At 33.9% G+C, this 26,369-nt stretch overlaps 1 protein-coding gene across 1 annotated transcript in view; it reads right to left on the bottom strand.

The window, feature by feature from the left end:
• Positions 1-26,369, bottom strand: part of LOC124368207 (pre-mRNA-processing-splicing factor 8) — a 53,197-nt gene that overhangs the window by 11,842 nt on the left and 14,986 nt on the right. The window contains 9 exon segments of the mRNA XM_046825482.1: positions 10,355-10,481; positions 11,046-11,209; positions 12,310-12,516; positions 14,613-14,729; positions 15,234-15,443; positions 16,324-16,550; positions 22,426-22,643; positions 23,386-23,548; positions 25,370-25,517. Coding sequence (XP_046681438.1) covers positions 10,355-10,481; positions 11,046-11,209; positions 12,310-12,516; positions 14,613-14,729; positions 15,234-15,443; positions 16,324-16,550; positions 22,426-22,643; positions 23,386-23,548; positions 25,370-25,517 — 1,581 coding nt within the window.

Here is a 26,369-nt window from a genome sequence, read left to right on the forward strand (position 1 = left end):
CGATCCAAAGAAACTAAGTAAGGTTAGTAGGGTGGACCCGTCATAACGGATCCAGCCACCATGGCCACGCCAGAGTATGTTATAGAGACCGAAAAAAGCGGTTTTGAGTATTATGGAGACAGAATTTCCTCTGAACGAGCTACACCATAATGAGAAATTAGAATTAAATGCTAGCCACAAGAGAAAGTTTACTGAAACAGAAAGTCAGAATCAAGGAGTAAAAAAATGATCAAATGAATCCCGCCAAGTTACCCAAAAAATCATTCATACAAAGATGGTATAAAGCAGACTCAGCTGGGCCATATGAGGTTGTTGTAAGTTCTGTAAATAAAACAAGGGTTAATTCTTTTGCTGTTTGGTAAAACTCCTCTGTAAGTATGAAGGTAAGATAGACCATATTATTAGAAAGGGTAAGAATGTCTCCATCTTTTGTAAAAATCACGAGGCAGCAAACTCTCTCGTAAGTGAGAATCCTTCTAACCTTGTTAACTACCATGTGTTTATCCCTAGTTATAGGGTACAGGTAACCGGAGTAGTTTTTGTTGAACCAGATGTACTCCCAAATGAGCTAGTAACGCGGGCCCTAAGCCCAATCCCTATATTAGAGGCTTACCGTATCACTAAAAAGGGGAAGGATGGAGTGTATAATACTCACTTTTATGAAAGTAATATTTGAAGGTACTGAGCTTCCAAATAAAATCAAACTAGATATGTAATGATGTCTGTTGAAAAATACACACAACCTGTAAAACAGTGTTACAGATGTTATTCATTTAATCATGTTGCAAGCGCACCATGTAAGAACACCAACCTATGTGGCAACTGTGGTGAACCCGCCCATGGCGAATCTAATGGTGAGCACTGCCAGAAAAGCTGCCAAATGTGTCAATTGTAAAGGGGAACACCCCAGCTTTTCCAAGTCATGTCCAGAGTTTAAGAAACAAGTAGCTATTAGGGTCAGAATGTCAGAATATAATGTAGATTTCCTTCACTGCCTCTCAAGCAATTAATACAAAGAGCCACACACCAGGCACACAAGTTAAACCTCACAAATCTTTCTCATCAGTGGTCAGTCATAACGTCACAAGTCATAAAGACTTCCCTCAACTTAACTCTATTAGGCCTATTCAAAAACCGATTCTCGCAGATAATTACTATAACACTTTAATTGGCAGCGAAGATGAGGGTGAGATAACGGAAAGAAAGTGGATGGCAACATCTCACTAGAAAGCCAAAGGACAGACGAGCACCTTTTAACAACAAGAACACAACTGTGTCTAGAAACAGAAATTTAAAACCCTCATCAAATATCCCTACAAAAGGAAAAATTGCTGAAGGTTATAGGCCTAGTCCTAAGCAAAGTAGGTCAGGTGAGCTTACTGAGGATGAAAAGAGCCCACCTCAAAAAATCGATGGAGGAATTCCAGGCAAAATTATATTTTGAAAAGCTAATGATAAATGCAGCTGCCGATAATGCTGGCAACCCCGATGCAAGCTGTCAATATAGTTCTAGAAAATATTAAACAGATTCTCGTAGGCTTGTCAGTGGGTATTGAACATCGTCAGTAATGACAAACAATCCACCTCTTTAGGATTATACAATGGAATATTCAGTCTCTTAAGTCAAAACGGGCTGAATTAGAACATTTTGTTTACAAATTAAATAACATAAAACTCATTGTACTCCAGGAGACCTGGTTATTATCCAGAAGAAAATTTTACCTTTAAAAAACTTCAGCACGGTAAGGAATGACAGATATGATGGGTATGGTGGTACAGCAATCCTAGTACACAAATCTCTAGAATGTAAAGTGGGTACCAGTTCCAGGCCTGGAAAACTATCCAATCCAGTTTACAGGTATTGAAATATTAAACTTAGAAAAATCCTTATTTATATACAACTGCTATTGCGCTCCAAACAAATTAGATCAAACTCTATGGAACAAATTATTTCTTTTGCAAAAAGAATTCTCAATCTTATGTGGGGACTTTAACGCTAAAAACACCCCTACTGGTCCAGTGATGGGCGGAAGATTATAGAGGAATTCAAATTTTCAATACTTACTATGATTCACATTATATTCTCCTCAATGATAAATCCAGTACCACAGTAGGATCCCCTTGGTAGGAGACCCTCTACCATTGATCTTTACCTTTGCAACATTTCAACTGAAACAGAGGATCCTTTCTTGGAAAGTGATGAAGGACTCGATGGGTAGTGACCACTACCCTATTGTTTATAGATATGAATGTTCAAAAACCAAAATAATCCCACACCATTTTTAGACCAGGCAAGTTTCCAGGATAGAAACTTCAAAAAAAAGCAGACTGGTGTGCATTCTCCAATACTGCCGAGAAAGCCTCTGTACAAATTCTAACTGTCAAGGCCAAAGGTGACATAGAAATATGAGGATTTTATGAAAGTTCTGAAAGAATCAATTATAAATGCAGTGCCAAAATATCACAATGGCCCAAAAGGTAATTGGTTTTAACTCAAAATCCTGGTGGACACCAGAGTGTTCCAGGGCAGTTGCCATCAGAAGAAGGTATTTTAGCCAATTTACGAAGGAGATGACACCTGTTAACTATAGCCACTACAAAAAAGCTCATTATGAAGCAAAACAAATCATAGTCAAAAGCTAAACAATCTGCATGGCATTCACTATGCGAAAGATTAAATTATAATAATAACTCTCAAATATGGCAAATGATAAATGGACTAAAGCAAGGAAAGAATGCTTCAAATAGTTTCGAAAAGTATTTAGCAAAATGACAAGGACCTAAGCTATAAATTCATGAAAACTATCTCCCCAGATTATGTTCCAGAAAAATCAGAAATTGACCTCCCCATCTTCATGAAAAAATAGTAATAATCACCAACTTGAGGGTGAATTCAAAGAAATCGAACTGGAACATGCCATCAAATCTAGGTCCAAGTCCACCGCCCCTGGATTGGATGGTATTAACTATTTAATCTTAAGAATGTTGCCCCCTTCAGCCAAAACCCTTCTGCTAATTGTCTTTAACAACATCTGGCAGGGAAAGAGCATCCCAGAATACCTGAAAAAACATAAAGGTAATAGGTATATTAAAACCAACAAAAGATAGGACAATCTGAAAACTCATATAGGCCTATCTCAATTAATATCCTGTATTATGAAAATATTCAATTTAATGATTAAATACCGCCTAGAATGGTTTACCACTAAGAAACAAACTTATTCCTGACAACCAATTTGGTTTCAAAAAGAAGAGTGGAAGCAATGACTTCCTGCTGACCCTGATAACCGAAGCTCAGGTAAGCCTTACAAAACGATAGAACTGCAGTTGTTGCATCCCTGGACTTAAGTAGCGCCTATGACTCAGTCTCCATACCAACACTTGCAAGTAAAGTTATATGTTTTAGGAATCCCAACAAAATTTATAATGCACATTTTTAAATGGTTTAGTTGTAGAAGGTTGACCTTCATCAGCAATCAGGGTACCTTCATCAGAAACTGCATATAGAGGCCTTCCCCAGGGGTGTGTGCTCAGTCCAATATTATTTTCACTGTATACTGCAGACATCGGTAGGTATATGCCAAGACAGGTACAACCTCTACTGTACGCAGATGACATAACCCTAATCTATAGTCATAAAGAGCTAGACATTAGTGCAGCTGGGATCCAAGAAGCCTTGTCCAGCCTTTGAAACAATACCTGTTAAAGGTATCACTTAATATAAATCCAAGAAAGTGTAAAATTATCGTAATAAGTAGAAGGAAAGAAATCATAAATCCCACATTGACTGTTGACAATCAAGTCATTCCTGTAGTCAATAGCCATAAGATCTTAGGTATTATAATCGATAATAAATTAAACTTTAAGGAGCACATCCAATCACTGGTAAGCAAATCCCTAAAAGACCTTGACATCCTGAGGTCACTGGCTTGTGGGAGGCTAGGTGTCCACCCGCAGCTTCTAACAAAGGTATATAAAAGTGTAATTAGATCTAAGCTGGAGTAATGGTTGCTTTATTTTTGGTCATGCCCCAAAAGTCAACCTTAAAAGCCTACAAATAGTCCCAAAACCATGCTTTAAGATGCATTCTCGGAGCTATGAAAATCTTCCCCAACTAAATACTCTGCATGCAGAGGCAGGCATTACCTCCCTTACATATAAGGAGAGAATTCTTAACAGAGAAAATATTGTTTAAAACACTAAGTAATCCACAACACCCATGCTATGTGAATATAAGATATTTACATGCAGTAGCTTATCATCATAAGTACTGGGTCAAAAAAACCAAACCTCTATACATGGAACTGGTGAACAACACAGTAGATAATCTGGCGAATCTAAACAATATTGCAGTAAGTGATTCAAATCTTTTGGAATTCGTTGATAGCCCCTACTGCTTAAGAACTTAAAAATATCATTTGAACTACAGATTGATGACACAGTTGGGAAAAAATCATTACTCCCACCTGAAAGCCATTAAAGCATTATTTCTAGAATTAATGAGAAAGAAATATGAAAACTATCTAAGAATTTACACTGATGGCTCACGAAGCAAGGATGGCGCAGGCTCTGCCGTGTATATACAGGACTTAAAATTAGAATACAAATATAAACTTCCAAACCAGGCATCCAGCTATTCCGCAGAACTGTATGCCATAAAAGAAAGCTGTTGAAATAGCAAACGAACAAAATTATGATAACATTGTAGTATGTTCTGACTCAAAAGCTGCTATACTAGCCATAAAGGCAGCAAGTTCAGCAGATTATGAAGAAAAATCTGGCATCAGCCATTACAATCTGCATGATGAGAGGTAATAAATACTTCACTTTTCAATGGGTACCAAGTCATGTGGGGATAGGTCCCAATGAACATGTAGATAGGCTTGGCAAAAGAGGCAACCCAAGCAGGTGAAGAACCAACAGATTTTAAAGTGTCATTGGAAGATTTTGTTGGCACAATTAAACAATCACTACTTGCCCCTGATAGCCCCTCCCCATGGTATAATAATTACAAAACTGAGTAGAAATAAAATAGTAACGATAAATAGACTAAGAATTGGAGATGCTTGGGTTATAATGAAAACCCTATTTAAGATAAATTGTTATTTCACTCCGTTATGCCTCAATGCAATGCAGGTTCCATAGAAAAGTCTTCAACATTTAATCTTTGATTGTGTGCAATATAACGACTTCAGACATGAAATTGCTCACTAAACTGAAAGCGAAAGAAAATAGATCCACCTTATATATTGAAAGATCTTTTAACAAGCTTTGATATGGAAATAATATTGGAAATTGTAAGTTTTCTTAAATCTATAAATAAGGTAATATAACAAAAATAAAAACACAAACTAACATAACTTAAGTCTTGAAAGTGACGTTACATACAAGAATGTTTATCGAGGTTCCATGCTCAAAGTAAACAGAACCTGCTAAAACCAGCAAACAAGAAGAAAGAAGAAGAAGACTTTGGTTGGTCTTGTTCAATTATTTAAAATCTATAAGTAGTATTACAATTTTTTATGAATTATTTTGCTAACATGTATATTTTAAATTAGGTTTAGAGAAAGTTAATTGGAAATCCTGTTTTTCAGTACAACTCTGCAACCCAGACTGGCCATATGTGTTCTTTTATTTGTTTCTTTTAAATTATTGGCCCGTAGAAAGAAGATTTAGCTAAGTCTGCCGATTTTCTTATTCATTAGAAATAATGGTAGCTTTTAGACCTAATAATTCGACATATCTTAACCCTTTGCATGCCAGCCCATTTTTCAAAAAGTACTACCCAGAAAGAAACGCCAAGGGCATTTTCAGCAGTTTTGCAAGCTTTCACTAAATGTATCATAACTTTTTTATTTTTTAACAGATATTGATGATTTTTTTACCATTATTTTGCTTATGAAATGCCCTTGTTCTGTTGGTAAATTTTAGTTGCATAAATGTAATTTAAACTTATAAAAAAAGTTAAAAAATTAAGAAAAAAAAATTTAAAATTTCCAAAAAACATTTTTTTTAGCACAAATAAGTGGTTTAAAAAAATGTATGCTGATTTCCTGTTATATCCTAGTAAAGTATATCTAACTCTTAACTTAATTACAAAATTTCAAAAGCCTACCTTATATAGAAGTCCAGTTATGATTTTTTTCACTAAATGTGCCACGGGCATAGTTTTTGTAATTTGCATGGACGTTGTATGTAATGTTACACTATATTCATAAATCAATATTTGACACTATACAAATCGGTACTTTGGGATTATACCAACACCACACCAGTATGAAGAACACAAAAATATAAATTTATAGATATATTATAAACAAACATTGTAGAACGAAAAAACAACTTTTTAATTACAAAATTACAAACTTACAAAGATTATCAATTGTTAATGAGGTCAGATTCGCTTAAACTTTTTTCAATGAACTTAGAACGTTATAAAACGATGTATTTGAGTTACAGAACTAACATTCCATCAATCAACAAGCATTTCCAGGTATTGTGATCGGTATTGTGGTCGCTGTTATCTTATCTTTCTCGAGAATCCCGATTACGGCAGGGCCGCGCGGCATCACATGATTATTTAAGTTTTTTTGCCACGGTACATAATTGCCTTTTCATTACAATTCAATTTATATTTCTGATCAGCCCCTCTAGAATTATATTTACTGATAGATACTATCTCGAGGGATGTTTTTCTTTCGTTGACATCAGCGCGAGCTTCGGAAGCACCTTCGGCCGGAGGCACTCGCATTTTGGGTGGCGGAGTTTTGATCAAGAATAATAACAAGTTTTGTGTGTTTTTTTTTTTCAATAAAGAGTTTAGTTTTTGTTTGGTAATGTTTTTTTTGTTGAATTTTTATGTTTGGAGAAATGTAGGGGTAAAATACGAAAGTACAACAAAGTGAACGGGTGGCGAGACTCTGCAATCACGTTATCTACTACACCGCTCGACTTTGACCTCTGTCTGAGGATGGGGAGGGGTTTGCGATAAGACAATTCCTGTTTTTATACTGACGAAATATTGTTCTACGCTAATCTAGTAATCAGTAGAAGCTAAATGTCAACTGTCTGAGGATGGGGAGGGGTTTGCGATAAGACAATTCCTGTTTTATATCGACGAAATATTGTTCTACTACGCTAATCTATTAATCAGTTGAAGCTAAATGTCAAATAACGATTCATGTATGGGTGTGGTCTGTATAATCCCAAAGTACCAATGAATGTAATAAAAGGGGCATAGTAAAAAATGCCCTAACAACAAAAGTAATGAGAGAATTACAAACGTAAACAACGCATAGCAACACGAACGTAACCTCAATCTCGACCAAACAATTTTAACAGCTGCGAAGCTCAAATACGACCAAACAACAGTCCATAAACAGGAAAATGGCATTTGTATATTCTTGGTGCTTACCGTCCACCTAAAGCATCTCTCAGCCAGGCACTTTTAATCCTTTCCGATCTTCTGGAAAGAATTCCACTGGAGAACAGCGGATTTGCCTGGTTGGGGATTTTAACGTTGACATGTTAGATAAGACAAAAAGAGAAAAAATACTATTTGATGAAGCTCTTGCTCCTTTTGACATGATTCGACTAGATCTCCACCTACCAGAATTACTCACACCTCTTCAACTTCTATTGACATGGTTTGTACCAAACTTCAATTTTAACTCTATTTCTGTTGATGTTGTGCACACAGGACTTTCAGACCATACAGGGCAATTTACGTCTGTGGACATACCTTCGAAACAGCTGAAAGGAACATTATTGACAAAAAGGTTTTTTAATAATAATAACCTTACATGCCTCAAGGGATTACTATCTATCCAGAGCTGGGAAAAGGTATATGAGTCCAGCAGTGCAGAAGAAGCCTATTGCAACTTCCTTTCCATTTTAACATCGGCTAGGGACATTGCCTGTCCTGTGACCAAAACAAAGAGTCAAGCCTAGTCGACAGAAATAATCTTCAACTACTAAATCCTGATATTGAACTGCTAAGGAAACAATTCCTGAAAGCTCAGGATCGTTATTTGTCAACCAACAGCCAAGGAAGACAAAGAAAGGGCCTCAGCAAAGAAGAAGACATATGACCTTAAGTTGAAAGAAGTAAAAAAACAAACAAATGAAGCACATATTAACCAAGCCTCTAATAAAAGCAAAGCAATCTGGGAAACAATAAATAAAGTAAGACCTTCGAAAGAATCACCTCAAGAGGAGGAATGGCAGATTAACACTGGCTTGGAAACAGTCTCCGACATTGGTGAGGTGGCAAATATTTTCAATGAATATTTCGCTACAATAGCAGAGAAAACTTTAAAGAAAAATAACAGTTACCAACAAAGGACAACACTTAATAGCCTACCTGACCTTACAGCTAACACTGTTTCATCCTTTCAACCTGCAAATGTTGACGAAGTACTTAACACAATTAACAAATTGAAATCTTCTACGTCTTCTGGAATAGATGAAGTTTCAGCTAATCTCCTAAAATCTTGCAGACTGGAACTCTGCCATCCTCTTTCCGATGTTATCAATAAATCAATGAGCCAAGGGGTATTTCCTTCTAAATTAAAACTCTCAAAGGTGTTTCCTCTACACAAACAAGGAAGCAAATATGAGATTCAAAACTACAGGCCAATTTCTTTAGTTCCAACAGTTTCAAAGGTTTTGGAGAAAATAGTTTTGAGCAGATTAATTGAATCATCTTAACACAAACCACTTAATTCCTGACAGACAACACGGCTTTCTAGCGGGGAGGAAATCAACCATTACAGCATTGACAGACCTAATCGAACACATAATTGACAATATTGACGCAGGCAACACAGTCACCAGCACCTTTCTTGATCTCAGTAAAGCTTTTGATTGTTTAGATCACGGCCTACTTTTAAGCAAGTTGAGCTCATTGGGGCATAAAGCACTCTGTTTTGAATTGGTTTGGCAGCTACTTAAACCGGACGAAATACAAATAGTATCCATCAAGCATACTCTAAATGGAAAAACAGAAACTGGAATATCTCCCCCTCTACCCATAACCAGAGGTGTGCCCCAAGGATCTGTAATGGGCCCAGTACTGTTTCTTTTATTTATATCAGATCTTCCATCCCATATAAACCACTTTAGTTATCCTGTCATATATGCTGATGACACAGTTCTTGTATCTAGCAACAAATTAATAGAGCAACTTGAAATAAGCACCTTCATATCTGTTAATATTGGCTCAACAGTACTGTCTGAACAATGATCTAGTTTTCAACGAGTGCAAAACAAAACAGTTAAATTTTAGGAAAGACATGACGATGCAGTTTGCGAAAACTCCAGGGTTGGAACGTGTCTTATCAACTAAAACACCTTGGTGTCACTCTAGATGAAAAAACTGTCTTGGAGCCACCACATTGACGAGATGTGCCACCAACTTAGCTCGGCTATTTTTGCCATAAAAAGAGTGTGAAAGCTACAAGTACATTTGAGGCAAACAAGGATCACTTATTTTGCACTCTTTGAATCAAAGATCAGATATGGCATAATCTTATGGGGGAAACAGTTCATGCAGTAATTTAAATAGGATTTTGGTCCTTCAAAAAAGAGCCCTTAGAACAATGGCTAGCCTTCAACCCCTTGACAGCTGTCGTGAAGTCTTTAAGAACTTTAATATTTTAACTGTGACATCCTGTATATTTTAGAAGTTGTTTTACTTGCCTGCAGACTCAAGTTACCAAAAAACAAAGACATACATGGGCGACAAACTCGCCATGCCGACGATTTCATCCTTCAACCCCACCGGACTGCCTTGTTTGAAAAAAAAGCCTTCATATGCAGGGGCAAAACTATTTAATGTTCTACCTGACGAGTTGAAGACTCAAGATTCAGCTACAATGAGAAGACAACTTCGAGAGTGGCTAATCAATAAATCAATTTACACAATGGACGAGTTCATGACACATGCTGGAGGGACTCCTCAGCATTGACTACAAATACCGGAAGAAACACTTTGTAAACCATCTTATTCTGGTTTCTATTCTACCTGTCTTTCTTACTGTAACTTGACGCTTATTCTGTTCTTTATGATTATGATTAAAGTATTATTGATTGATTGATTGATTGATAAAGGGAATTAACTACTTTGTGGTTGCAAAGCAACTAATCGACTATCGATTAGTCAAAATTTCGCGGCAATAAGATGAACTATAAGAAAATTACAGACGAAAAACGTGACGTACCTATATTACGGCCGTTGGCGATTTTCAGTTGAGTAGCCGACGGCCGTAATACCGGTACGTTGGCATGCAAAGGGTTAATTAATGCTTAACTTAAGATAATCATATATGGATATAGAGTAAACCATCACACTGACCTCTTTGAATGCTCTCTGTGTGAGAAGATGACGCTTGATCCTTGACAAGGCCTCGTGAGGATTGTCATAAGCTTGTTCTATCAAGCCCAACTCTTCTCGCTGGCTTTGGTTCAACCTTGACTTTACACTGAAAACACACCACAAAAATTAAAATAGATATAACAAATTATTACGTTTTATACTATCTGTACTTTGTTGAACATAATAAATTCTAATACTTTGAACTGAACTGGAAATTAAAATGTTGGTAATGTAGACTGTTGGCTACTATCATTCGATTTAACGTTTAAAAGTGTACTTGAAGAAAAAGTTTTAAAAGATAACTTCAGGTTGAAAATCTACTAAAAGATGAGTCAAATTTGCCAGAATAGAGAATTAGGTTTTTGTAATCTTGTCCAAAAAGTATTAAACAAACAGGTCTGATCCTTGTGTGGTACAAGAAATTGTGTTTTTCTTATGTCCTTAAAACAATTAATTTATAAAATCATGTTTTTTTTAAGGAAGTCTCACAGAATATACCAAAGGAATAACATATCATTATGAAGAATTTAATCTAAATATTCTCAGTATCTAATAGAAAACAACTGTATAACATGGTAAACTGTTGGGATAGGATAAACCCAAAAGTTTTGCAATTAGCTCTACACTCCGTTTAGGCTTTACAATCAATTGGAAGGTTACACAAACTAACCTGTAAGCCTCTTTGAGCCGCTCAAGAGCTAAGATGAGCAGCTTTGTGTCATGCTTGTAAGAGAGGGGTGGAAAGGGGATAGGTGCGAACCGGCGAGACTCCAGCCAGTGCACGGTGGTCGTGTAGATGGCAACTGCCTCTTCTGGAGAAATATATGGACCGTCCTACACAAATTTACATTTTACATAACAACAAATTTATACAACAGCAACAGAAATATTGATAAAATCTTACAATCACTGTATGATGCAAATATTGTGATTATAAGCAGTTTTTACCATAATTTTATGCAACTTGTGATTTATTTTGTTTTATTACTCTTATGTATTTAAAATTCCATTTGAAACGCTTTTAATGGTTCTATGAAGTTATAAACCAATAACAAATTAATATACCTTTTAACAAATTGTAATAATAATTTTTATTTGTTATTGGAAAAAAGTAATAATGAAAAAGTATATAGTAATCAAGTTTACAGTAACTGAAAAACACAAATCATTATTAAAACTGCAATTTAAGCAAATATTTTGAGTTCACTATTGTACAGCTATTAAAAAAGTCTAAAATAACTAAATCTTTTTAAAAACTGAATATACATACTTTTAAAGCCTTCAGTGTGTTTAACATCCATATTATTAATTCTACAATTAATGTTTATATGTTTAAATTTCAAAAGAAATACAAAAATGAATAACATTAGCAGTTATTTGATTTTTACATGTCCTATTATTCATAACAGCAATTATTTTTTAATTAAAAATAATATTTAATTTGAATTTAATTTAATTTAAAAGTTTTATATTCACCACAGATTGATACTGTTTATACAGGCAGGCCATTGATTGTGGCAACTAAAGTACAAACTAAACTACACTTTTTTTAAAGTGTATAAAAAAAAATCTCTTTCTATAGAGAGCTTGGTTCTTGCATTTGCTGGTGCCATTAATCTGATTTGCAATGTTTCCCCAAATTTTTAAAGTCAAAGTCAAAGTCAAAGATTCTTTATTTACATATACTTAAAGTACAGCAATGGCGTCAATTCTTAGTATCTAAATATCTAAAAATAGTCATGTGTTGTAAAATGTTTTAGAAAAGATTATCAAATCGGTTCAACAGATAAATTTTATGATTTTATTCGTTATTGAAGTTAAATGATTTACTTCAAAGTGATCTGAATGCCTAAATAATTTGTAACTATGATCGATTCTTACTCCAAATATTCAAACATAAACATAAACTTATTAATACTCCTGCCAGTGCTGACCTTGAGGTAGTTGTGTTGGCGCTCCTGCTCTGCCTTGAGATACAGTCTGGTCAGACGACCCAGATTCTTTTTGCACACAGTCTTGTCCACTGTGGCACCCCGTCGGATCCTCTCACGGTTGTAGTGGGCTGTGTTGGTCCACCAGTCCGCCTTCATCTTCACGTACCTCAGAATCATGTTTTCTATCGGTGTTGGTAGTCCTGGTACCTGCACAGTAACACATTTATGTTTTACTGGCGATCAGTTCAGATCTAATAACTTCCTAAAACTAGATCAAACATGTAATAATAGTAGTCTTCAGCACATATGTTCCTTTTCTCATTAATTTTATAAACATTTGAACATCAAAACAATTAAATTTGGGGAATATTTACAAATCCGTTTAGAGTTTTTGTAAAAAATTTCTTTCAGTAGGGATTTCCTTAGGAAGTGTATTCAAAGCTGAAAATTTCCCCAATTTAATCTTGTCAGTTCAAGTATGTTATATATTTAATAAAGTGGGTGACAACAAAGCCAGCTCTGGGAAAAAAGAAGGTATAAATAGGGTTGAAGATTTTTTTAAATAATCTTGTCCAAAGGTGAGTAACAAAGTGGCTGGTTTATTTTTAGATGTAAGTAAAGCCTTTGATACCGTTAATCATGGGTTGCTGCTAAATAAATTGGAATCTGCTGGTATTCGAGGTGTCCCTTTGAATTGGTTTAAGACATACCTAACTGGTCGACAGCAATTCGTCAAAATAAACAGTAGCACCAGCTGCTTGGAAAGTCTACATTTTGGAGTCCCCCAGGGATCAGTTCTTGGGCCTATTTTGTTTTTAATCTTTGTTAATGACTTTTACTCTGGAAATTTCAATGGTAAGGTGACAGCATTTGCTGATGACACAGCATTTGCTGATGACACAGCATTTCCCTATAGTGCGTCAACAGTTGATGAATTATATTCAAGGATGCAGGATGACCTAAATAAAATATCTATATGGTTTGCTTGTAATAAATTATCCTTGAATGTATCAAAAACATTATATATGATTTTTTCTTTGTCCCAATCCGGCAACTTTGGCACAGCCTTAAGAATACATTCAATAAATTGCAGCAAGGATCTGTGTGATTGTGGCGTAATTAATAAATGTAGTCAGATTAAGTATCTGGGTTTGACTCTAGATGAAAACTTATCGTGGAAACCTCATATAGGTTCTCTGAAAAAGTCTCTACGGTCATCACTTAGGGCATTTTTTCATTTGAAATCAGTTTGTCCTCCCTCAGTTATGAGACTGGCTTATTTTTCATTGATTAATTCTAGGCTGGAGTATGGATTGTCATTGTGGGGTAGTTCATATGTTTCAAATTTATCTAGTCTAATAGTCCTTCAGAAAAAATTTATAAGATTGATATGTAATTCTACTATTAGAGAACATTCGTTTCCACTTTTTGTTAGAAATTTTATTTTACCATTAAGATATTTATATGTTTTTAAAGTTTTAGTAATTTTTTTCATACTAAGTGGTAACAGTGGACCTGTTATTGACAACTCTGGTTATTCTACTAGACTCAGTAATCAACAGTATTTGCAATTGCCTAAACCAAACTGTTCTTTGTTTCAAAAATGTTTTGTGTTTTTAAGTTATAAGTTTTTTAATTTAATTCCAAGTGAAATTAAAATTAATAGATCTATATTTATTTTTAAAAAGAGGCTGAAGGTTTGGTTATTGAGTAGAAGTGTTAAAGATGTTGAAAATTTATATTTAGTTGTTCAGTAAAAATATTTTGTTCTTATTTTATAAATTGTAAATGTATGTTTTTATATTGAAGGTAAGTTGGATTTCTCTAATTAATGTGTGTTAATTTGATGGTTAAGAGTAATTTTAGTTTGTTTATTATTATTTGTTGTATTTTCATATTGTTATTATAGAACTTAAATTAAATTAAGAAGCTGATGATGGCTCCCACCCAAGTGCAAGATTATTTTCTTTTTGGGTTGGTATATTTTTTCTCTGTAATCTGTATATTGTTGTATACTGTATTTACATGTATTTAAAAAAAGAGAAAAAAATAAACGCATTTAAACATGAGTCTTTATTTACGTACATTTATAATCTTTCTCTTCCTAACAAAAACATTTAAATAACTACAATTTTTTTAGTTGATATACATTTAAAGAAATAAAAGCAATCATATCGAAACAAACTAATTAAATGTATTGGTAAGAATCTATTGTCCTAATTTTCTTACACCACCTGTAGAAGTCGAACACATATTGCTGACGACTATTATAGTGAAACGGGGCAATATGGCATCGAACTTACTTTCCATGGGATGTTGGCCTTCCAGCATCGCCAGGCCTCTGACAAGTGCTGCAAGATTGTTCTTGCCTTGTTCTGCTTGATCCCTTCAGGCATCATGTCCACGATGTCATGCATCACCTACACATCAGACATCACAGTAAATCTTGTGTTGCTCTAATTTGTGTACATCTGATAAACATAACTTGCTTTATGTTTAAGAATTATGATAGTTTAAACACCTCAGTATATCATAGACATTTAATACACAATAAATTAAAATTAGAAGCCACTGAATTGAAGATTCAAAGTCATTTTAGAATTTGAAATTTTGTTGAAAATATCTACAACTAAATTTCAGTACACATGACCAAGCTGTGTGTTTGCGTTATTTTAGTAACTGAAATATATTGACTGAACATATCTATTGTCTCTTAATAATTGTGCCTCACAATCATTGTTGCATAAACAGTGGAAATCTACAGACCATTCAGCACACAACACAATAATATAAGAGATAAAACTACTGGCATCTACCACCCAAATGTCCTGCCTGCAATGGGTGTTATCACATTTTAAAACAATTTTTTTGTTATTTATTGGATTACTTTTACATCCAAGACAAAACTCTTGTCAAAGACTTACCGATGCCCTGAGTTCAAGGTCGAAGTGACTCTCAACTCGCTGCTTGGTGACAGTCTTGGCCACGCCCTTGGAATGTCGACCCTCGAACTGCCTGGACAGAAGGTTGCCCAACCAGCGCTCCAGGAGGGGGGTGATTCCTCGCATGAAGAACAGCCACACCCGCCAGCCTGGCGCCCAGAACCCACAGCCTGGTCCCTTGCCTACTGGTCCCTGCATCAAATGAAACTCTAGTAATTATGTGGTACTAACTGGAGAAAGATTAAGAAAAACTGGTGATTTGATCTTTTAGAGCTGATCCAAAACCACTTTTCTAGTAGACCCAGAAAATGGAGCAAAGAAAAACAAAAATATTTGCATGATCGTGTTTTTAAATCTGAAGTTGGGATAGCACAATGGTATATTTTTTAATTTATATTAGAGAATGACTTTTATTGAACAATAAACAAAGAATATTACTTTTTAACATATAAAATAATGATCTCTCATAGACTCTCACTAACCTTTCTAATACTAATGAATTAGAACTCTGAAAGTCATATTTTGAACATTCAATTACTTTTATCAATGTTTTATTTAAAGTTACTGAAGCCAAATCCACATTCTTTGTACAGAACTAGTCTAATAGGAGATAGCGATGTTAATGCTTAAACATTACATATAGTCATGTGAGTTGCGTCAACATTCCTCACAACCCATGTGAAGACGATTCAGAAGATTTAACTACTATTCACTTAATACACGTGTATTTATTTGTGTGTATTTTTATCTGTGATACTTTATCATGATAAAAAGGTCATTAAAACATAAGCATGTTACAAAAGTGTAAAAGGAAACATGTAAAGTGCAATGAAAACTGATGTGAGTTTAAATCATATATATATATTTTTTGCAGAACAGCTAATATTGCTACAACTGCAGTTTGGATAGTATGGATACTCCATAATGCATGGTGAATAAGGAATTGAATATAGACCATCTCCATTACCTGTAACATTAATTCAAATACAATACTAAACAGTTTAATAGTTCCATCTTACAATAGGAACACTACCAAAGTAGTTACTTCCACATTAAAACAAAGACTACTTACAGTGTTGAACCGGTAGTAGATGAGATGTTTCAGATCCTTGCACATGCGGATCTGTCTCATGAGTTTGTACTTGTATCGGTACATGCCAGTCAGCTGGCCTACGTGTGCAAACACATACTGGAGCCCATCTGCAAGCTGGAACGCGTCCACATTGTTCAGTCTGTACTGGACATGTGAGTCGATGATGAGCTTAGTCAACCGCAAGATCTCTCGACACAAGTGGAAAGCTGCAAAATTATTTTAAATTAATTTTTTTAGATATAGGGTAATACAGTACAGAAGTAAATTATATTATGTTTAAGAGGGTAGACGCACCTAATTTTCTATATGTTAATTATGCTCCTTTTGCTCAGAAATCAATAAGGATAGCTTCTTCTATTTTTTCTGAGGGGCAACCTAGTGCCATGCACTTAAACCTCAAGGGCATTTTGCGCACCCCGGAAGTATACCATGAGGCCAGTTTATGGGTGAATCTCACCAAATGTAGTAATTTAAGTCCTTGGCAATTTTTTCATAAATAAATATATTATTTTAGGTAAAATTCTGTTATTTTATTTACCTAAACACCTTTCTTTAGCTCTTTAATAATTTAAAACAATAACTCATATGATTTAACTTAATTATGCCTTCTTATTTGGAAGAAAAAATACAAATCGGTAACTGTCTTTGAGCTATCGTCTGCTAATTCACCTCAAAAATATAAGTCATAAAAACGTACGTTTAAAATAAAAACTATTAGTCAACAATACAGCTAAAGACAGTGGCTCAGAGAAACCAAAGTCCTACAAAAGAAATTTAGTTCATTAATAATATTCAGTTGCCTTTGGTCCTTGTCACCGGGGAAGTCTACGTCAACGACCACTAAGCTACGATCCCGCGAAAAGTTAGCAAGACTTGATTTGAGCGGTAAAAATTACGTCTTTGTATGTGAGGTGAATGTATCGAGTTTACTTGCTGTTTTAGTGAAGATTGCATCGAATCCAGAAGCTTCAAACAATTAATATTCAGGTAAGAAACTATCAGTACCTTAATTCCTCAACAAGTCGGTAACGCTATTTTTTGTAAACTATACAGTTAAAACATTTCTGAAAGCTATCATATGCCGCCATTATTAGTAACGAACATACCCTCAATCTCATAACCTTTGTTCTCAACATTAAACACGGCAGTACTAGGTTATATCTGAATATTACAAATCGGTGACGCACAAATCGGTGACGTTAACGATGAGGTATATGCGTTATCGATTTGTTGGAAATACACTTCTAAACTGTGTGACTTGCAATAACTGTTGTTAAATAATTTTTTATTTATATAATGTTTGAAAGTTATGATTAAAATTCATTTTAATGTTACTTTTACTTTTTCTAAATTAACGTGATTACTTACGAATAGTATAAACAGCCTTTAACAGTTTTTCATATGCTCTGTAGCATGTTGATTTAGAACAAACAATTGGATTATAAATTAACAACAAATTGTTAAATTACTATTTAATTGGCATATTGTAATTATAGAAACTTTTGATTTTCCTCAAAAATCTTAAATTAACCAAATCTCTAATACATTTATTTTTAATTTAAAACATACTTTTTTAAAAACTTTGCAACACTTTTCTCTGTTTTTGATTCTAGGTCGTGAAGAACCATGGTACGTTCCTCAAAGCTATCAGCAAAGGAAAAGTATGAGAGACAGAAAGCATTGACAAAAGGAACGTCAGCGAAGGTATAGAGAACGAATGAGTGAAGAAAAGAAAGAAGAAAAGAGGAAGTATGACAGAGATCGTCTTGCTCGATTGAAAGCAGAAAATAAAATAAAGAAAATATCAGACATGACTCCTAGAGAACAAAGAAAAATGCGAAAGTATTGGAAAGAAAGAAATCTTGTTAGAAGCCTGAAAAAATAAATCACTGAAAGAAGTTACAGATACTCCCCCCAGCTTCTCCTTTACAGGACGTGAGAGAGGAATCTGGAACAAAAAAAGAAGAGGGCGCAAAAAAATCCGAAGAGACAAAGCAAAGGCCTATAGAACTATAGCCAAGCAACAAGAGAAGATTAAAGAATTAGAAAAAAAGTTAGGAAAGTAATAAAAAGCGGTTGCACAGAGAGAAAAAAAAAAACATTTAATTGACTCATCCCCATCTCCAAGAAAAGAAGTACGTAATATACTAAGAGGTGAAAAAAGTCTCCCCGCGAGTGAGGAAAACAATTGTTCTTGGGCTATGCCCTGGAAAAACAGCTGAAGTCCCAAACAAAGGAAGTCGCACATTCAAAAATAAAAAATAAAATATTACACAAAGTGGTCGGTAACCAAATATTGAAAAAAAAACCGAGTACAAACACACTTCTCATAGATATAGTGCCTTATACTGCAAACAAAGTGATCGAAAACAGCCCCAGTACCTCTTTTGAGTATACACAGCCAACTAAAACTTCCATCACTAAAGAATTGTCTGAAAAATTAATGAAATTTTTTGAAGACGACCGTGTGAGCAAAATGTGCCCAGGGAAAAAGGAGTTTGTTAAAAAGGGTGGCATTAAAAAAACAAAGAAGAATTCTATTGGACACTTTATCCAATCTTCACAAAAAAATTTCAAAAGGAGAACTCATGGAAATATTTCGAAGGCATCATTCTGTCGTTCCAGACCCTTTTGGGTTACATTTCCCAAAATGATTGACAGGGAAAACATGTGCCTGCGTAAAACACGCAAATATGGATTTTGCTAATAAAAGCATTAAAATTAACTAATGTTATAGCGCAGCGGTCTCCTGCTGAAGTAGTGAAATTTGTTGTGTGTTCAACTGATAGCAAAAAATGCATGTTAAATATTGTTTTCACAGTGCAAAAGTAATGAAGTCAAGTTCTGCTATGAAGAAGACTTTTTGGTTAAATACCAGAAGTGGAAAATGGTAGAAGAGCAAAAAGTAATAAAAAATGAAAAGAAAATTGTTAAGAAAACTGTCAAGGTGAAAGAAGTAGCTAAAGTATCTGTCCCTTAAAAACGTATTTAAAAAACGAGTTAGCTATCTTTAAAAAACATGTTTTTTACGCAAAACACCAAGCAGGTGCTCTAAAAAACAAAATTGAAAATCTTTCAGAGGAGAGCTTCTCTTCAGATTAGATTTTTTCTGAAAATTATGTAGCCAAGTACGAAAAAGGAAGTACAATCGGTTCACTTTGGTGCTAGTAAAAGGCAGCTATCCTTAAATACTGGGTGTGGCATGCTAAAGTAGGTGACACCACAAAAACAACATGTTTTTGCCTCTGCCGCCGATAACTTGGACCACCAAGCCCACGCCGTTTGGGGTCACATGAAACCTGTTTTTTTAAACGCATCCCAACAGTTCCCTGCAACTACCGCTGTTCATATATTTACTGACAGTCCATCTAGTCAGTATAGAAACAGGATAAACCTTTATTTACTGAAGACTCTTCTGCCAAAATACTTTACCCAAATGGAATCGTTCACCTGGAACTTCACTGAGGCCGGTCATGGTAAGGGGCCAATGGATGGGGTGGGCGGTACTCTTAAAAGGGAAGCTGATAAAAAGGTGTTACGTGGATCAGACATAACTTGTGCCAAAGATTTTTGTGGATGCTCTTAGTAGTTTTAACATTGATTTGTATGAGATCCCATCAGCAGTTATAGAAGACTTAAAGTTGGAAGTGAATAACCTCAGCATACCCCTTATAAAGGGGATTATGCAGGTTCATCAGGTAACTTTGTGGACTTTGTACTGGCATTATGTATTGTCGTACACTTTCTTGTTTTAAAGTGTTCAGCAGAAACATCCTGTATACACTACAAACTCTCTGAAGTCTTGCCAACTGATGATCAATTATTAATTACTCAAAATAAGATCGATTCAAAACAAAAAAACCCCTCAAAATTGTCAGTTGATGACGTATTTACATCTTCAGAAGACGAAGAGTATAGCAACCACTATGACCAACCTGAATTAAAGGAACAAAAGGATTTGACCCAAATGTATAAATGTAACACGAACAAGGAAGATTTTGCAAAGAAAGTTACTTCTGGAGTTCATGTTTTTGGTTGAATACAAAATTGACAAAGGAAAGAAATCGAAGATTGAACAATTTATTGGTGTATGTCAGAACGACCTCTCTCAAGAAGATGTCACCGTGATGTTTTTGAAATTTTGCAACAAAGATAACCAATTATATTTTGCTAATGAAAAAGATGTTGTTGTTTCGGTTCATGGTGATCAAATTAAGGGCCATATTTACCAACCCCAACTGTAGTAATGAAAGGGAATCGGGTTTTTTACAAATTTAAAAAAGCAAATGTGGACTAACTAATTTTTTTAAAATTTACTATTAAGTTTTTAAGTGTTTGTTTTCAATGAAGGATTTTAATATCACACAGGTTAATAATAGTAACACACTTTTATTGTATGAGTTTGTAACAAAATAACCTTCTAATTTGTTATTATACTACACTACATTCAAAAGAAACTTTTCTCAAGCAAAATTTGTCAAGATGTAAACAGCATTGGATATTTTATTATTTTCTGTAATACTAACTATGCAACATAGTTTTCTAAGATAATTGTGTTAGTTACTAAGATATAATTATTGCAATTACTTTTTTATATCAAGTGCTTTGAATTTATAATATTTCTGTTACCCATTTTTTCTCAAACTATGATATTAAATATTACACTAAGTAAGACGTTTTTTTCAAAACAATTTATGTCCAGATATTGTTAACAGCATAGGACATTTTTATTATTTGCTGTAGTACTAACTATGTAACATATCCTTTTAAGATAATCATATTAGTTATTAGTTTATAATTATTTCAATGGGGTTTTGTATAGAGTGTTTTGAATTTATAACACTTTGTCATCTAGTTTCCCTCAGAATATTCTTAAAAAACATCATCTTGACTATTGTCATTTGAGAGTATATGATATAGATTATAAACATATAAAACTCACTGCGTGCTTTTTTCTTACTCCTTATCATTAGAATTCGTTCTGTCACTTTGATTATACAAATCGGTAACCTCGCGACAACTCGGTAACGGCTGCTACAAATCGGTGACGGCTGCTACAAATCGGTGACGCTCGTGAAATCGGCAATATTGAGGTTATTTTTTATCTCTTATTTTTTTTTAATCCTATAAATTGTTTTAGTGTTAAGAACTTATCCTTTCATATTTTAACAAGCTAGTTAAAGTACTTAAAGAATTTCGGGTTTTATTTGCAAAGTTTGCAATGTAAATGACTAGATAGCTTACAGGTTCCACTTAAAAGGCATTAAAAATGGCAAAAAATTATTACAAACTTTGTGACAGTAACTGCTTTCATAGTTTTAGGACTTCAAATCTTAAAACAATGATTAATTATTGGTAATAATTAATATTAATACAATTTTATCGTGGATTTTTAAACGTTACCGATTTGTAAAAATATGGTGTCTTGAACTTTGTAAAAATTGAAAAAAAATAGAAAATTATTCAAATTTAGCTCTGCTACTCACAAATAACTATTCCTTTACAATACGTACTAACAGTTACACCAATAATAACAAACTTCTGATTTAATTATTTTTATTTCTTTTACATAATCATTTTCTCCTATTTTGTGAGATTCACCCTTATAGTTTCAGCAGCTCTACAAACTGCCAAAAAAAACTACCAACCAGGTCTTCTTTTTTACTTGAAAAGATTAGACCTTCATATATGACACAGGTAAAAACTAATTTTAGGTGATTTATGCGTATGATATTTTTAATGGTCCTACTAAATATGTTGTAATAAAAGTATATTTTTCATTGTTTGTTATAGCTGGTTATTATTAATTCAAGTTACATATCTAAGATACATATTAAAAAAAGGTGGTTCGCGACTTTATGGTTACTAAGAAAAACATATACATTTAAAATTTATTTCTCAGAACATTATACAAGAGAAAATGGACAAACTTATATAAATTTATCTGCTTGCAATCAAGTACCATTGGAAGTTTTTGCACCAACCCTCTAAAACACTTCAGCCAAAATGTTTCATTCTATTTTGCTAACACTTTTTATCCCTTGCATTAACTTATAAAGACAAAGTTATTGAAATTCTCACCATTTCCGAATCGAGACTTTTTCCTCTCCTTGGTGGTGAGTGTCTTGACAGGCTTGAGGTTGAAGTTGTAGTCGAGATGGAGATAATTAAGGTTCTTGCGATGGATGAGCAGGTTGAGCATGTTGTAGCCCTGGCGGCACACCTGCAGGCCAGCCTCCACCCAGTCCAGAGTTGTAGTCTGGAAGAACTTGGTTGACTTGAATGACCGGAACAAATATCTATTGAGACATTATGACATTTCAAACACAGCAAGTGGAAAGCCCTACATTTTTCTTCACAAAAACAACAATTGTGTAACTTATGTTGCAAGATAAGATAGACTAACCGACAATCTTTGTAATTTTTAGATATGCCCTCTAAGTACTGAACCTTTATATATAGTAATTTCTAATAATGCATATAGGTTTTTGTATTATTTTATATATTAATGGTTAAATTTTATATCTGTTGTTGAATATTATATTTATTGTAGAATTTTATCCCTATTGTTGATTTTTATATTTATTGGGGACTTTTGTAAAATTTTATACATTTTGTAACAATCTTGTTGCTTTTTACAATTGTGAATGTCTTGTTCTGACTAGTTTTAATGCAGCCTGTTTAAAAAACAAAAAGTACTAGAAAAACTGTCTCAAACCACTAACATTATATAATATTCCTGTAAATGCTACTGTTGAACCTCTGTATGATTTTTATTTTATTTAGTTTTTAGAATAGTACATTGCTTTATGTTTTGACTTGGCCATCTGGCAGCAAATAGACATTTTACATAATTGTAGAAGTCTTACGGCAATAAACATGATTTGATAGGCAAGAACTTTATTTCCTTCCATAGCAACAAACTAGACTGCATCCTCTCTATAGTCAGGATTAATAAAACTTTGAAATTCTCAATATACCTCTTTGCAATACTGCATCTGGAGTGAGGATTCTCCAGAACACCCTGCCAGTTAAACTTACCTTTTCTTCTGGGGTTTAGGTGGTCGGTGCTTGAGAGCGTTGAGTACATAGTACTTGAGCAGCTTCTGGTAGCTGACTCGCACCTTGACAGGCTGACACGGGGGAACATGCTCCCTGTACCAGCACTTCACCAGCGGTACATCTATGGCCCTTCTGCATCGTCCTGCACATCATACACTTTAATATAACACTTTTCACAACAAATTGAGTTGTAAGTAAGTCACACATTGATTGCTTCAACGTTACAACAATTCTTTGTTTGAAGGTTATTTTTGACGATGGAAGGATTGTGAAGGAAACAGGATTTTTCCGGACATTTGCCATTGTTCAGTGAAACAAGAAATCAGTAACACTACGTTTCGAGATCTGCAATATTGTAGTAACAGAAGAATTGGTGAAACACATATAGCTGAACTTTCCTACTAGTTTTAAAACCAAGAAAAAATTACTAGAAACTTATCACGAGCCCAAAGGACATTAGGGAACAGGAACCCACAAATCTAATTGGTTCTTGCAGAAGCCTCTGATTTGATGGTTTAATACAAATAAGGGAGGCACAAATGTTCATTTAGGATCAAGTGCAGCGTCTTAGAATTTTCCTTCATACACAAAAAAATCTATCTCACAATCACAGTTATCATTTACAATTTTCTTTGATTTTACAAGATCTAAGATAATAATCTTAGTTCTTATGTTTACAAGACCGGTAACATACCACTGAGCGGCGGTGGGACAGGTTTGGTTTACTATAAACTAAATTTTCTGGTTCACATCATGTAAAAACATTCTCAACTAAATTAATTCTTTTAAATAATTTGGACTCACTGTTGAAAGCCTTTAGAGAATAGATGTTAAACCAAAAGTGAAGAATGTCCACACAAAATCAAATCTCAAGCTTTTTACTGTACTAGAATAATTTCAATGCAATGTGAATTAGACAATTTAGATGACAGTCAAAATGTACTTAATCCTGAATGTTGCAAGGCAGACAAGTTTAAATGTTTTAACATTTAAAACTGTTTTACAACATAAATTCCTTACCAATAAAACTATAACACTCACAGCAACATAATTTAATTACATATAAACACTGAATTATGATGTATTCAAACACCATAATTGAATAAGAAAGAATCTATTATACTAGGACTCCAAACTATTATATTATTCACTAACCACAACCCTGATGGTCCCAGTGTTACCTATGAAGAACTATTATCCAATATTATACACAGCTAGCAATTAAACTAAAGACAATTAAATTTCAGAGATCTTTCATTTCAATGTGAAGTCTAAAATTGTAGTCTTCACTTCTGAGATCGGTCTCAATATTTTCTTTGGACGGGTATCCATCCTATGTGCATTATTATTACTAAAAAACTTTGATAATACTATGGTAAAACCGTTCTTTACAAGGTGGATTTTAATTAGGAGTGCTCAGTTTATTACTGTTCATTCTTCTACAGCTTGTCTAGAATTGTAAATATCTCTCTAAATATCGTAGATAGCCTGGGTACACAACTTCACATCTATAAACACTTCAATAATTCTTTCTACTGTGTCAGAAAAGGGCACATAAATCGGTATTTGAATCCAGTATAAAAAGTCAAATCATATTATACTACAACAGTAGAATTGGCATTTAAAAATATATATCTTTATAACTGATTTTTCATATGATTATGATTCACTATTCACATTCACACAATGTACAAATGTTTCTACTCAATAATGAGGTAAATCAAAGATTACAGAAAAAAATTTAAATAAGGAATTTGTCACATAGGACTAAGTTATAAATGGTATTCATTATATTTTCAACTCCAACCATTGTTTTTCTCTATGGTTCACTTACTATTCGTTTATCCAAATTTCTTTCTCAATTTTTAGTTATAAATTTACTAAAAGCTTAAGAATTTATCAACTACTTTTTACTAATAAAAGGTAAAGTTTAAAACTCAATAATTTGAGTGTAGATACTGACCTGAACGGATGTTGAAGGGACGAGGGGCCCACAACAATGATATGCCGTTGGCTGTGTTGTCAGTGTACAGCGGAGTCTCCTGTAGGAACGGTTGCACTTCTTCCGGCAACTCAAACTCCTCATCATCGTCAGGAAGTGGCTCAGCGACCTGTGCATCCAGGATGGTCAGTTTCCTACTTATCCTATTCTATCACTTATGTTCATATTGCAGAAATATTTATCCTTTTAAGTTTATTTTACAAAATTCCAATTTTTTATAAAAAATACAGTAAAAAATTTTGCAAACATTTTAATCACACTAATATTTATGAAAATGTGCACATTTTGGGTTAAAAATAATTAATCTTGCATATAATAAATTTTACTTTGAACGCTGTAAATAAATAGTAATAAACTGATATTGGAAAAAATATTATCAAACAGTGCACTAAAATTGTTAATTGGGGTTTATTAATTTTTCCAATGATTCTGAATTTGGAAGTGTATAAACAATACTTTTGAAAATTCTAGAAATTACTAATTGAAACTGCATTACTATTATAATCCACATGAAAATAGTCCAATGATATTTGAGGCGGTGTTGCCATATCGCTGCTGTTCACCTACTGTTCTAACAATGACGTGGCTATGTTAACGTACTATCTGCTTGATTTACATGTTGTCTGTAAATAGTGTTCATGGATTTGTTTCAGTAATAACTAATGATTGATTTATTTTAGGCGAGGAAATAATGGTAGAGAAGATTTGGAAATAATGAACCATAAATTCGAACAGATTGAAAGATTCAAATACCTCGGAGCAATAGTTAATTCAAAGAGTAATGAACTAATAGAAATCCAAAATAGAATAAATTTGGCAAATAGAAGCATGTACGCATTAAATAATATTTTAAAATCAAAATTAGTCTTACAAAACAAAATTAAGAATATATAAGACTGTTATAAGACCAGTTCTTCTCTATGGAGCAGAGACATGGATTATAGATAAACAGGCAGAAAAG

The sequence above is a fragment of the Homalodisca vitripennis genome, chromosome 8, assembly GCF_021130785.1.
Source record: "Homalodisca vitripennis isolate AUS2020 chromosome 8, UT_GWSS_2.1, whole genome shotgun sequence".
NCBI classification, from domain to species: Eukaryota; Metazoa; Arthropoda; class Insecta; order Hemiptera; family Cicadellidae; genus Homalodisca; species Homalodisca vitripennis.